Source organism: Chelon labrosus (genome assembly GCF_963514085.1).
Source record: "Chelon labrosus genome assembly, chromosome: 10".
Taxonomy (NCBI): domain Eukaryota; kingdom Metazoa; phylum Chordata; class Actinopteri; order Mugiliformes; family Mugilidae; genus Chelon; species Chelon labrosus.
The window spans coordinates 17,800,898-17,815,136 of NC_140360.1; the positions used below are offsets into that span (position 1 = coordinate 17,800,898).

Here is a 14,239-nt window from a genome sequence, read left to right on the forward strand (position 1 = left end):
AACACCTATGGCATTGTTTCTGTTTGTGTGTTCTTCAAAGAGCATACGGTAGGCTGGCTGCAAGTCTTTTCGCCATGCCTTGCATCTCTCATCCGCCATCAAAAAAAAAAGTAGTTAATACAAATCCTTTTGAGGAATTTACACAAACATAATTATTTATTTAGCTGGTTAAAACCCACATAATTCTCCTATCAGCTGTGGCAAGCTGCTTCCACATGTCGCCCATACATGCCTGGGATTAACAAGCCAAGCAGAATGGAAAAGCCTCCGTGTGTGTGTGTGTGTGTGTGTGTGTGTGTGTGTATAGAGGCGTGTGTTTATGAACCATATGAGTTTATGGTCTTTTATGTACATTTGTGTTTATCACTGTGCATTAAGTGTTATCTGGATGTTTATAGTGTGTGCATAAAGCCACTAAAGATAAAACAGTTGGATAGCGTTTAATTAGTGACAATCAATTAAAACGGTGCTCTAAAGGCTTGGAAATGTATTTAAAGCTTTGATATAATGAGGTTATCATTTAAAGTGACAAGCTCAAAGATGTCAGTCTTGGCTGGTTTTGTGAGACCTGTAGTTGCTGGTGGAAACAGCAAATTCGTGATGCAGGAAAACTAACTATTGTCATTTTGATTATCGGTCACTAGTTTGCCTTTTCAGTCATACTAGTGATCTGATTTTTATGCTGTGTCCATGAACAGCAGGGCGCAGTGAAGAAAGCTGGTTACTTCGCTGAGAAGTTGGAAGGTGTGCTGCCTCTCGGCTGCAGCTGTTCATCTAACAGCTCACTGCAGCTGCTCCTTTTTGTTCCATTACTCTGCAATATTTCAAACTGATCCTCTGTCAAAAAAATGCAACAAATGACAATACACATTGCATTACCTGTGACTACTTCATCATAAAAGTCAACTCGTGCTTTTTCTGTTAAATGCTTTTACTGAAGCGAAATAGGTAATGTTTTAGTTGAAATAGGAGCAAACTCAAACTCAAAAACCACTGGCTATTGACTGATGATATTAAGGATTCTGCAGTTATATCCCAAAATCTTAAAATGTTTAAAAAGATTCGATTTGCAGTAACTTTTTTTTTTGCCAACATGCAAATAAATACTGTGTATAAGGACTCAGAAACCTTGTTGCTCATTTGGGAATGGATATGAGTTATTTACTTGTGAGCTTCTTACATTAACAACTTCAAGGGAAACTACTGTTTTTTATAACCTGGACCTTATTTCTAGCATAAAATACAATCGTTTACTCACCCATATAAGTTTTGCGTCATTTGCACTCGTTCAGGAGATAATTAGATCAGCGTATATCCATATAGCGGGAGTGACTGGGGCACCGAGACGCAGCCTCTAAATAACGCATTATCCGCCGCAAAACTCGTTCATTTCGGCAATGTTTTGTTATGATACACTAGTGCTATTCCCCGTTGAGTCCGGAGTTACCTATTATCAACATCCGGGGTCTGTAGATTGACCTGCAGACCCCGGATGATGTCATCTCTGAGCGCCGCGCGCACTCGCGACGGTCGGCTTGTTTACCTGTAATTTGCTACTGCTATGGTTCGTCCACAACCTCAGAATCGGAAAAATATCCAGCTGTGTTGCAAAAAAACTAGCAGTAGCAAATTACAGGTAAATAAGACGATCATCCAGGTCAGGTATCATGACAAAATATTGGTGAAATGAACGAGTTTCACGGCAGATAATGCGTTATTTAGACACTGCGTCTCGGTGCCCCAGTCACTCCCACTATATGGATATACACTGATCTAATTATCTCCTGAACGAGTGCAAATGACACAAAAGTTGTATGGGTGAGTAAACAATCGTATTTTATGCCAGAAATAAGGTCCAGGTTGTAAAAAACAGTAGTTCCCCTTTAATACATTAACATCATTGTTATATTTTATTCTCCAGCTTTTTCTTACTTTCTCCAAACATGTTATCTGCTCGTTTGGTTGTTCACTTACCACCAGGAGTTTAGTTTATGGTAGCATGCAGCCTAATATGACGTCACATCTCAAACAGCAAGGTGGGCTCCTCTAAATTCAACAATGTATATAATCTGCCGGCTGTTATTCACTTTTATTCAAATTGTTATAAAAAATACTGAGTGAAATGAGTTGGTTATAAGTTACCTCCCTAGATACTGAAACTGAATGATGATTTGGTATGTCTGTTCAATGTCCTGAATTCTATGGAGCTATCTAGAGTATTAATCATAGCATTACCAGTCAGATAGAGCTCAATTTGTTAACAGACTTACTTCAGGCCCCTGTCTTCAGCTGCGCTTTACTCTTCTTGTGGCAAATGTCTTGCTCTGTTGCCACGTTTAATTGGCAGATCCGTAAGCTTTGCATAAATCTTTGTAAATTACATTGCCCTTATCTCATCCCAGAGATGGGCCCTGGGGTCGCTTGATTCCACGCAATGGCTCAGCCAGTGGGGCATGACAGGGAAATGGCTCGTAATTGGAGGCAGCTAAGGGTCGTCACCCCCTGACACACACTCAATAAACAGCTCTGAGCTTTATACTCCAAAGACCCCCCCCCCCCCCCCCCCCGCCCTTTTTTTTTTTTTTACTTTTTCACTTTTTCTGTGCCACATTTTCATACCGCACGTACATATTCACGCACACTGCTGCTCAGCTCACTATCTCACCCCCTGATTTTTTGAAGTGCCTATTCTTTATTCCCAATTCTCTGTAAATACTGTTGCTGTGTTCAATCAATGCGGAGGCTCCTGGATCGTGTCTGCAGATGAGGTGCGAGCGTGTCCGTGTGCACCAATGCATGTTATTGCAGTCCAAGGTTCACAGTATTGTAGTCGGAGCGGGCACCTGCCGTGGCGTGCAAATTTCTCCAATTGCCCTAAACATTTCCACAGAGAATGAGAATGTGGTCTCAGGTGCAATGTCCTCACATCCGTATTTAGAATGCGATTGCTGCTAAAACTGTGTGCAGACGCGATGGTCCATCCTTGTGTTGCAGTCATTGTGCAGATTCGTTACATAAAGTCAAAAATAAAGTCAAAAAAACTTTAAACTGTAGTATTGTTTTATTAAGCTAAACACACTTTCAGCCATGAAATAAAATAAAATATGTTATAGGCTCTAGGTCTTGTTATACAACAACACAATCCACAACTGCTTTTACGTTGCTGTACTCGGTAAAGCAGGTAATGATGTGAGAAATAAGGACTTTGGTGATCTTTCTAACAGTTGTTAAAACAGAGAACGTCGTTTCCAAGAGTTCTTGATTGTCTGTGCAGAAGTGCATGTGCGCAACAGCACTAGTGCATTTGCAAGTATTAATACAAATGATTGTCTATTAACAGTGAAGGAATGTGTGCAATGTGAATGCCCTGTTCAGCTTTTAGAATATCACTGTTAAGACCATAAGCAGGAGATTATGTCCAGACTCATAGATGACTCATGTAGTATTGTGTAAATACGCTCAGACAAGGACTTGTTTGATTGTGTTACAGTCATCATTATTGTTACCTAAGCCCTCTCCAGGCGATTGGAGTGCTGCGCCTGCATCTGTATCGACTGTGATGGGTTTGATTTGGCTGTAAGGCTGAAAGAGGAGCTGGAAAGCACAACTGTCAGAAGTATTTCTGTCAAGGGAAGAAATTCTCCTCCAGCTCCACAGTATCCCTACCGCTAACATCATCATTGTAAATGAACAATGCTCCTTTCACCTCTTCTCTTTCCTTTCTTGGAACACCTTTCATTATTTCCCTCTCCTCTTCTGTCGGCCTTCAGCTCGTCTCTCGTCCCCCTCCATCGTCCCTTTCACTGCACACATCTTCCCTTGTCATCTTTTCCTCCCGTCATGATATTACTTTCTTTTCCCTCTCCGTGCTCCCAGGCTTTCCTGCAGCCAGCGGCACAGGCACACTGCAGATCTATCTGATAGATATTAATGACAACCCTCCAGCGCTCATACCCAAGGAGTCTCAGATCTGCGAAAGGATGAACAGGAACGTCCACGGCGTCAACATCACAGCCGCTGATGCCGACACGGACCCCAACGCCGGACCTTTTGTCTTCGAGCTGCCCAACTACCCCACCAGCATCCGACGCAACTGGACGATTTCTCGGCTCAGCGGTGAGGAGCCGTCAGCGTAGAAGTGAAATGAAAGATGTGAAGCACTAGTCCAGATCATTAGCCTTCTAAAATTCTCATTGTACACTTACACTGTAAAGCTCCTTACACCTTCCTCGGCTGCGTACATTTTCTTGTAAATGGTCCCTTATTTAACTGAACTGCTGAACGTAACGAGCCTTTATTTAAAGCATGCTTGTATTAGAGGCCGGCAAGGCGATTGTAATACGAGTAATTCATCATATTTTAGTGTGAAGCCTCATTTTGATCCTCCCCTGTTTGCCCTTTTAAAGTTAATGCATTACGCTGTTAATACAAACCCTTCCCGTAACTGTCTCAAGCAAAAAGCCCCCCGGTGTTTCAGTGGACAGAAATGATCTTTTCTTGTGAAACATTTGCGGGCATATGGATCAGCAACCGAAGGGGATTAAAGGATGACAAAACACAAACATACACCCACCATGAAATGAGTAATCTAGAACAACAACGTGTGAAAATAGCAAGATTATATTGTTGAATTTATTATCTTGGTAGAAATGTACATTACTGTTAAAATACTGTTTTTTTCCCCTTGGCTTGTATTTTTTATTTCAAAGTCTAACAGTTTTGCATAGTGTAGTGCTTCTTCAGAGGTAATTCTATTTTTCAAACTTTCGTCCGAGTGAACTATTTTGCAAATTAGAGATCATTTAAGCTGCAGGTGGACAATTATTTGGAATAAGAAATAACATTATTAGTAACATCCAGTAACCTTTCTCGTTCATCTTCTCTGTTCACAGGCGATTATGCCCGTCTGGGTCTGCGGTACCAGATATATTTAGAGCCGGGAGTGTACGAGGTCCCCGTAATCGTGTCAGACTCGGGGAACCCTCCGTTGTCCAACAGGTCGGTCATCAAAGTGAAGGTGTGCCCCTGCGACGAAAACGGAGACTGCACCACTCTCGGGGCTGTGGCCGCCGCCGGCCTGGGGACCGGAGCCATCATCTCCATCCTCATGTGCATCATCATACTGCTCAGTGAGTTTTAGCTGCCGACAAGAGATTCGTGCTGCTCTTAAACGCACCCACACACATATTTGCAGTGCGCAAAAATCTACAGTTGTTTGCGACTGGGTTAGATTTGCCTTCCAGTAAAGTAAAGTTCAGGGCACAGTCATGAAACATTTATCAGACTGTGGTACAACAACATGGACAATCGTTTGTATAATGGATGAATGCCTCGACTGCTGGAATCCTCTCTGGCATTTCTGGACAAGGAGGTGTTTGTCTTCTTTTCCTGGTAGGGTAAATATCTGCTGGTGTCGCTCCTGCCAGTGATTCGTGTTGCTGCCTTACTTTGTTGCTGTGGTGCATGCATATTGACGAACCCTGTATGTAGATTCATCTGCAGCAGTAGGATTATTTTCCAACATATTACAAAAAGTTTTATTGTATAAGAAGGATATGTTTTGTTTTTTTCATAACTGCTCCCAATTAGTTTTTTGGGTTACCCACGTTTATAAGAGATATGTGATGTTTTTGTTAAAGTGACTGTAAAAATCTGACTCTTTATGGACCCATCCATCCACCAAACCTCCTCCCTAAGACGTCTGTACACAGTATTGTCATGACAGTTCGAAATACAAGCTCACTGGTTTATCTAAAACTTCAGCAGCTGTGAGACGGACCTAAATTTAGAATCCACGTTTGTGAGTCCCTCAAGAAAAATGTATTCATCCCTCAGATTAAAAGGTTTGTTCATTGGTGCGTGCGTCATTACAGGCATGGTGTTGCTGTTCGTGGTGTGGATCAAGCGCAGAGAAAAGGAGAGGCAGACCAAGCAGCTCCTTATTGACCCCGAAGATGACGTCAGAGACAACATCCTCAAGTACGACGAAGAGGGAGGAGGAGAGGAGGACCAGGTGAGATCCCGATTCACACACATATACATACGTACACGGTTCGTGTTTTTGATTTTGGCCCTCCTTACATCTCCGCGCCGCTGTGGATTTGCAGGACTACGACCTGAGCCAGCTGCAGCAGCCCGACTCCTTGGAGCACATCATTAGCAAGCCGCCCGGCGTCCGCAGGGTGGATGAGCGTCCCATCATCCCAGAGTCCCAGTACCCTATCAGACCTGTCGTGCCCCACCCTGGAGACATAGGGGACTTCATCCACGAGGTGAACTTACAGACGCACGCATACGCGCACAGCATCATCTTGCATGCACGGGGGGTGGTGGGCAGTCATTGAGCAGGCCCACAGTGAGCAGGCCTCTCACTTTCGCTTTCCATCGATCTGACATTTAATGTGATGAGTCATTTCTGGATGCTGTTCAGTATGTAAACTCCAGCGTGGTGATGGGAACAACGAGTTTTTGTTTTACTTTACAGCTACTCTCACTTTGCCAGCTTTACACTCGCACACAAACACACACACACACACACACACACACAGCAGCAGCTCCACCGTTGGCACACTGATGCGAGAAAATGCTGATTGACAGACTCGTGACAACACGTTCACACTTGAGAGGTGTTGGCAGCTGTTCAGCTTTGATCCATCCATCCTCCACTCTCTCTCTCTCTCTCTATTTCACTGTCTCTCTCTCTCTCTCTCTCTCTCTCATGTACTCACCTGATCTCGCTCCAGCAGTCTGATAAAACACAAACTGCGAACATACAATATTTCCGCCACACACTGTACACCCAGCGGTTGCGGCTTTTAAGGTTTCCTCTCACAGCCTCTCCCCACTGTGGAAGTGGAAGTCCATTCCCTTCACCCGCCTGACCTTCAGGATAATAGCCCTAATTTGTCATTCTTAGAAACAAATGTGGGATTGAGCCTCGGCCAAGACCATTAACACCCCTGTAACAACATATTGATGAAAAGGGTTTCGTTGCACACACAGAGGAAGTGCTTCTCATTTATATTTTTATGTACATGATACGCAGTAATTTATGCAGCCACAGTGACTGCCGGCCGGTTTTGATCAGGACAAATTTGGACATCCTACTGCACATAGTGAATTTAAACCCTCAGAGCTTTTACTAGTAGAAGTTTAAAGAGAGGTTTAATCAGCTGCCATATGTCCTCAAAAAAATACATACATCTTTAAGATTTTGTACTTTTGATGCAAAAAAAATAAATAAATAAAAAATAGCGTTGTCAAGGGGGAGCATAGTTTAAAACTATGATCTGGAGTTTTTCCTTGTCACGGATCATGAGCACAACCTCAAAGATGACACATTTTCAAAGGTTTATCCATGCACAGTGTCAAATAGATTTTAAGAGCCAATAATAATGCTAAATATAGCATTATAGCAAATACAGAATTAACCCATATCTGTAGGTATATAGCGATATGTTGTATCTGTGGGGGGTTCCATTTCACATTGATTTATACTTCTACTGCGTGCCTTACATGTCAGAAGACAAAATGATACACAACTCTACATTTAACTATAGATACTAGAAGTCTTGGACTGAGATTTTCCTAAATAAATAATAAATGCTGTATATCTCGAACACCAATATTGTATTGTATTGCAAAGCATGGTCACAACAGCATCCTCTACCACCACACAACATTTCTTTTCTGTTTGCAAAAGAAACCTTCAAACTTAGACAAATTAAATCACAATCTCTCCAATTCAACAAAAATGAACTGTTTTTAAAGAATGCCGTAGTGTTCAGGTGAGAGCCTGCACCCAGAAGGTTTTCACTCCCCAAGTTTGCATGACGTCAAAGCATGCATTGTGTGCCGACCGCCGATCGTTCATCAACTTGACATATTTACATGTATCACCCTTTTCCTGACCGCTACCTTTCCCCCTCCCTGTCCTCTTCAGGGTCTGCGAGCAGCAGACAACGACCCCACAGCCCCTCCGTATGACTCCCTGCTGGTCTTTGACTATGAGGGCAGCGGCTCCACCGCCGGCTCCGTTAGCTCTCTCAACTCCTCCAGCACAGGGGACCAGGACTATGACTACCTCAACGACTGGGGCCCCCGCTTCAAGAAGCTGGCCGACATGTACGGAGGAGGGGATGATGATTAAATTTGCCCGGTCGCACATACGCAGACACACACACACACACACACACACGCACACACACACACACACACACACATATATATATATCCTCGTCCCGTCAGCTGGCCTGCCATGCTCTGTCCCGGTACCACACGGTGGGCTGTCTCACGTTAACAATGACATGTTCACACTGACCAACTGACTGACCAACCAACCAATCAAATTACCCACCACAGAGGACCAGTGCCGTGAGTCAGTTTAGGGTGCTCTTCTCGACCGTCTCCTGCTCTAAACCTAAGACTGACATGGAGGCTCTGATTTTTGGGCTTCTCGCAGTGTGTATCTTTAAACTCTAGGTTTTATGCTACATGTGGGTTATTTTGTCAATTTAGTTTTTACTTCAGTTTGTGTTGTTTTTCTGTCCTCACTCCCTTTCGATTCAAGCTGTTCCTTATTTCCGAGGGTTTTCACTTTTCCCTCGCTGTCAGCCCCCTCCTTGCCTCTCCGTGGAAGCTTTAGGTTGAGCTGCCTGCTTTGTCTGAGGCAAACAAAAGGGGGGGAAAAAAGAAGAACAATAGAATAGATATGAAAGTCCTTCCTGCACGGAGGGCCCCGGTTTATTCTTTCTTGAACTTGAATTACTTAGAACAGAAGCACTGTTGTTTAAAAAGTGCCTTCAGTGGTGCGTATTTTAGCAGACTCCCGCTAACTCAGGATTGGTTGCCATTCTTTGGGCTTACATGCCCCCATATGACCCCCCTTGACCCTTTAATTCAAACCGCTCCCCCCTCCCCCCGGTCATTCCTCCCGTCCTGCAGGGCTGTGGTAGCTGCGGGAGATGTCAGCGCTGGTTTTCAGAGGAGCAGCGACTGGCTTACGAGGGCGCTTCATGTAGACGTACTGCGCATAGGCCTGCAGTGTGTCTGCGAGATACGGACAAATCATTAACTTTTCAAGTCAGGCCTATCTGTGCTACTAGATCACAGCCAACTTGAATGTGGTCGCCGCGATCACAAAAAACACATAATGGGACTGTCCTAGAGAAGAAATGCAGTGTGTGTGTCTCTCTGTTTATTGTGGCTTCAATAGCAGCTGTGTTTGTTTTGAGCTCTCTGTGTTTGCACCTAAAACTCAATGAAGGCTTGTTACTAAATTTGAAGACTTGACAAGTCACATGTGTTACCTCTGTATTGTCTCTGTATATGAAGTACATATGAGGGTTATTTAAGGAGACTTTGCCTTCAAGATCATTTAAGGTTTGCATGTGTATCCCTGCCCGAAGGTAATTAACAAGGCACCAGTTATTGTGTGGTAGAAGTGTCGCAGAAACTATATAAACTGTACAAACATGAAGGAAATGAAAATACTAAATGACTTCAAACAGCTCTGATAGTGTTACATACAGAATAGTGAGCTTGTGCGTGCCCCGTTTCTGAGTCCCTTTCTCTTTCTCTGTCTTTTTTTCTGTTGTTGATCCTTTTCTTGTTGTTTCTCGTGCAAACTTTTCACACGCAAACTTTGGTGCTGGTCCCTGTCACAGAAACTGGGGGAATTGAGCCCCGGCCGGGGACTTAGCGCCATCCCAATCTGTCTCTCTTCAGGCAGCATTTCATTCATGTGAATTTTCTTTTTTTTGGCTTCAAGTTCAAGAGGTTTTGAAAAGAAGTTAGAGGAAGGGAAAGCCTGTATGAAGTTCTGCACTTTATCAAAGCAGAAAGAGCAAAACTAAAGCTCCAGTAATAACGCTTTCTACAAGGCAGACATTTTGAAAGGCAGTTTTGTTGTGACTTAATGAAAAAGGCAGCGCTACTCGTAGGGCTTTTGTAATCATATTTCATGCCCCCGGAAATGCATAGAGGCAACCGGGAGCGAAAATAAAATAGAGCTTTAGTCTGTATTAAATTATTTAAATATGCAAAACATTTCACAGAGGGACCAGGGAGATGCTGGTGAATAATAGAAAGGTTTAATCATTCCTTATCTTATGAGGGCCCGTCGAAACGCTCCTCCGTGGTAGCTAGTTTAAACTCGGTGTGGTTTGACCAGATCTTCGTTTAATAAGGAGTATGATGAACGCTCGGAGGGAGGCTCCATGACAACGCCCTACAGAAGATGCGATGAGAACGACGCTCCACTTGTGCTCCCTTTCGCTCCCGTCGCTGCTATTCAGCTGTTTCTCATCTGCGTCCTGTTCATTTAAACAGCCAGAAACAAAAGTTTAACGCAAAATTGTGAAAATGAGTCCGCCGAACTGACTTGTGAGGAGATAAACGGAATGAGTAAATGCAGAGAAGTAAAGATGAAGGTGTGGCTTAAGTCGAAACAAGGAAGGGGTGTAAAAGTGTAATTAACAAGGTTAACAGGGTAGCAATCTCTTGATTTAGATTCATCGGCTGGTGGTTTTAAATTGCACCTCGCGTCGTGGAACCAGGACGTACTGATGTTCAGGACAGCTGTCAGCTCAGACATGTGAAACAGAGCGGTTTCCACAGCTTGCTGCCGAATGAGCTCTTACCAATCCGACCGCTCCTCAGCCTTTCGGAGCACCCACACAAAATAAACACAGCTGTTACTTTAAGCTATTTGTGATTATTTCTGACATAAATGTTGTATATACGGAGCATTTTTTTTTATATATATATATACATTCTGGTGACTCGGGCTATCTGTTTCTGTGTGGTCTTTGCATTTTCTTTCACTACGCTTTTTTTTTTGTTTGTTTGTTTCAAACAAATACTTGGCAAATTCTATTTCACACGAAGCCATGCGCATTCAAGAGGATCTGTGCGATTCTGTATGAGCTCACAGCCATGCGCGCGTCGCGATTTCAAGGCTCCACTTCAACTTGTACAGTCCACACTAGCGCGCACTCACTCCTCTAGGCCTTACTGTATATACGTGAGTGTTCTATATTATATGAAGCCGTTCAACTTTGTTCTAGTTCACCTGCAGAGCTGCAGCATTACTGATGGCCGTCCAGTGCTCACAGAATAATAAAGACAAGCCTCGTGAAACGCTCACGGTTTATTATGGCACGTTCAGAACAGATTCAGGGCCAAACGCGGCGGGAGGCCCCCTCAAACACACTTTACACAAGGTAACCGACCTTTATAACTGTGTCGTACGTACATGCATAACACAATGCCATTATGATAATGAATGTTATCAATGAGTTACAATTAAATGTGGCAGCACATCATCAGTGCAGTCGGTCAAACTTGACCCCCATTAAAATGCAATTTGTAAGGAGAAACGAAGGGAGATTGATCATTACCTGTTACATACTTGGTCCACTTGTCTTATTGGTGTTCCCAGTGAGAGGAGAAAGAACTATTACACTGCTGTAGTCCAATCCCGACATCTGTCTGGCTCATCTGCTTCTCTGGTGTCAGTAAAAGGACATTCGGTCTCACTCTGGACACTGCCTGACCATGGACACACACATGATGGGAGGTTCCAACAGATGCCAAACGTTTGTCCTTCCAAGGCCAGAATCACCCAGACAGGCAGCAGTGTGTCATACAAGTTCTCCCAATGCTATTCAAGTCCAAGTGTACATAATGTAGTATTTGCTCGAAGCTAAACAGACCAAGTTAGGCAAGCTGTAACTGTACAATTGGAGCTTTTTGCATGTGTCTTTTTTATAATGGACAGATGAGTTCTATTACAGTAACCATACAACATTTCAAAAAGTGTCGCAGCCCGCATGACGGAGGCTGCTGTCCAGAGGGGATTCTGGTGTACCATAGTCACATAGTTTCAAATGAAGGCGACAAAAAAATTAAAAAAAATGCAGAAAAAAATATAATTGCACAGTTATCGAGTCGAAAAGACTTTTTTTTGTAAATTGTCAACAGCACAAATATTTTGTATTGTTGTTTGTACCGTTTTGTAAGAAAATTAAGAAAAAGACCAAAAAAAAAAAACAAAAGAACAAACAAAGGGAAAGAGTCTGTTGTTTCAAGCGTGTGTTTATAGTGCCACTGCAATCTTGGTTTCCGAATACCGTACAGTACATGCGCAGCCTTGCAGATCAACCTTGTAATATAGACGCTGAGCTGGAGATTCCCTGTCAGCACCATGTGTTATAAATAAAATTTCCCCTCCTTGTAAGAACACCGGCTCTTGTCTTTTCATCATCATCACCCTCTGATTCCTCCGAGCGATGCCTCTCCGAGCGCTCTTGTTATTTTTAAAGCGCTAATGTGGCATGAGAAGCCCTCCGTTTTGACCTTAAATTGTTCACCGAGAAGTGTTAATGTCACTCTTGGCAACTTTGTTGTCTTTTCAGCCTTAACCAGACTGTCTGGTCTGGACTCTTTTTGAGAAAACATGATTAAAAGCTGTCTATTACTTCAAGTGCATAAAAGACTATAATGTCTGCAAATAAGAAAATAAGACAGGCCTAAGTATGTATATGCATATGCCAGTAGAAGTCCGCATGTTTTGTGCACTTACGCCTCTGCATACATCTGATACATCGTGGCGGCATACTAATTAAAGAACACTGTGCATCCCTCATTTGTGAATACTCTTTCCAGTTCTGCAAAAGAGACACGCAATAATGTAATGTAGGAAGCGTCCCCTGCAAAGTTAGATTTAAAATCAGAGATTTGTAAAACACTTCTGTTCTCACTGGTTTAGTACCGCATGCTGATGATTGAGTTTCATATTCCAAATTAGTTTCAGTGCCAGCCACGAGCAAACATGAGCTAAACTGATCAACACAATTAAGGCTGTTCGTTTGTCAGCTGTGCCTGACAGAGCCGTCCTCCAAGGTGCAATAATGAAGTCTTTCCAAGTCTTAGCAAATGCAACACAGGCACATTTCTCGGTGTAAAAATAGGATGAGGCGCGCTTAATTACCATTTTCCTTCCTTTTTGCAACTTTGGTTGACATGGAAATCCGAAACAGATGTTCCGAAGTTCCCACACAGCTGGAAAATTATGATTTTCTCCCGTTCCTTCCCCCCCTGCTCTTATTCTGTTAACTTTCTCTGAAGCTTGTTTGTTGATGCACAAGAAAAAAAAAAAAAGTGTTTGAACTTGGTCAAGTCAATGTAATAAGTTTCATGAACCATTTATTGGATTTGCGTTGCTAGGAAACAGGAATAGGAAATAAATTTGGGTTCATTTAGAAAGCTTATGTCTGAAACTGTGAAATGGGCAAGGAGACAATAAGAGAGGAGCTGGTTTCACTAAATATGTGCATACGGCCCAAATTTTTCTAAGAACTTCGGCTAAATTATTCAATTATTCAAAAAATAAATCTTCAGTGTGGTTTGCAGTTTGAAAACTGGTCTTTCAGTAAAAGGGTATGTTGCTGGCACCGCACCATGAATTATTACACTTTGTACAGTACAACAGTTAAACGTCTTTATTGACATTTCTACGTTAAATCTTAATTTCACAATGGTCACTCTAAATCCCTCAGTGCAGGCAGCCGTGGCAGCGCAAGGAACGAGATAGGATGACCCTTACTTGTTCTCTTTTAGCACAGCAGGTCAATGAACCGACACCAGACTGCATCTCCTCCTCATTGATTGACCTGTCAGAGCACGTCAATGCACACACTCGGACAGAATAAGCCCTGCCGCTCTCACAACTGCACAAGAACACGCAAATCCCTCTCCTCAAACTACAAGAAAACTGAGGGCAAAGTGAACACTGCTCCCGCCCTCACACCGGTCCGGCTGCGGGGCGGACATGTGGACTCGTGAGGCATTCTGACAGGTAAGTCAGAATAGATTAAATCCTGTAACAGTCACATAATTATCAGAATTGCCCCATGCTGAAGTTTGACCCTGTGTTGATTTATACGCGTGGGCGATTCTCATTGATATTGATCTGTTCTAACGTCTTTACTTGGTTTCGCAGGTCACCAGTTGCACTGCATACAATCTAAAAGAAACCTTGGTTCGATTTGTAGACTTCAGAAAATATGCTTTTTTGCATTCTTGGCAAATGTCTATAAGAAGATTGATCCCTCTCTTGTAACTACAACTCAAATACATCTACGCCAGTGTTGCTCAGCATAAAGATTGTAATCTCTTGATTTAGACAATAGATCCCACCTTTATTCTGTATTGAATGTCCAAGAACTTATTCCCTTCT

The 14,239-nt window shown here is 42.9% G+C and overlaps 1 protein-coding gene across 1 annotated transcript in view; it reads left to right on the forward strand.

Moving 5' to 3' along the window:
• The window catches only part of LOC311494490 (cadherin-4-like), a 247,918-nt gene extending 235,538 nt beyond the window's left edge, over window positions 1-12,380 (forward strand). The window contains exons 12-16 of the mRNA XM_084553559.1: window positions 3,877-4,116; window positions 4,893-5,129; window positions 5,874-6,013; window positions 6,108-6,272; window positions 7,943-12,380. Coding sequence (XP_084409685.1) covers window positions 3,877-4,116; window positions 4,893-5,129; window positions 5,874-6,013; window positions 6,108-6,272; window positions 7,943-8,149 — 989 coding nt within the window. The 3' untranslated portion in view covers window positions 8,150-12,380. The remainder of the gene's footprint in view (window positions 1-3,876; window positions 4,117-4,892; window positions 5,130-5,873; window positions 6,014-6,107; window positions 6,273-7,942) is intronic.
• The last annotated feature ends 1,859 nt before the right edge of the window (window positions 12,381-14,239 follow it).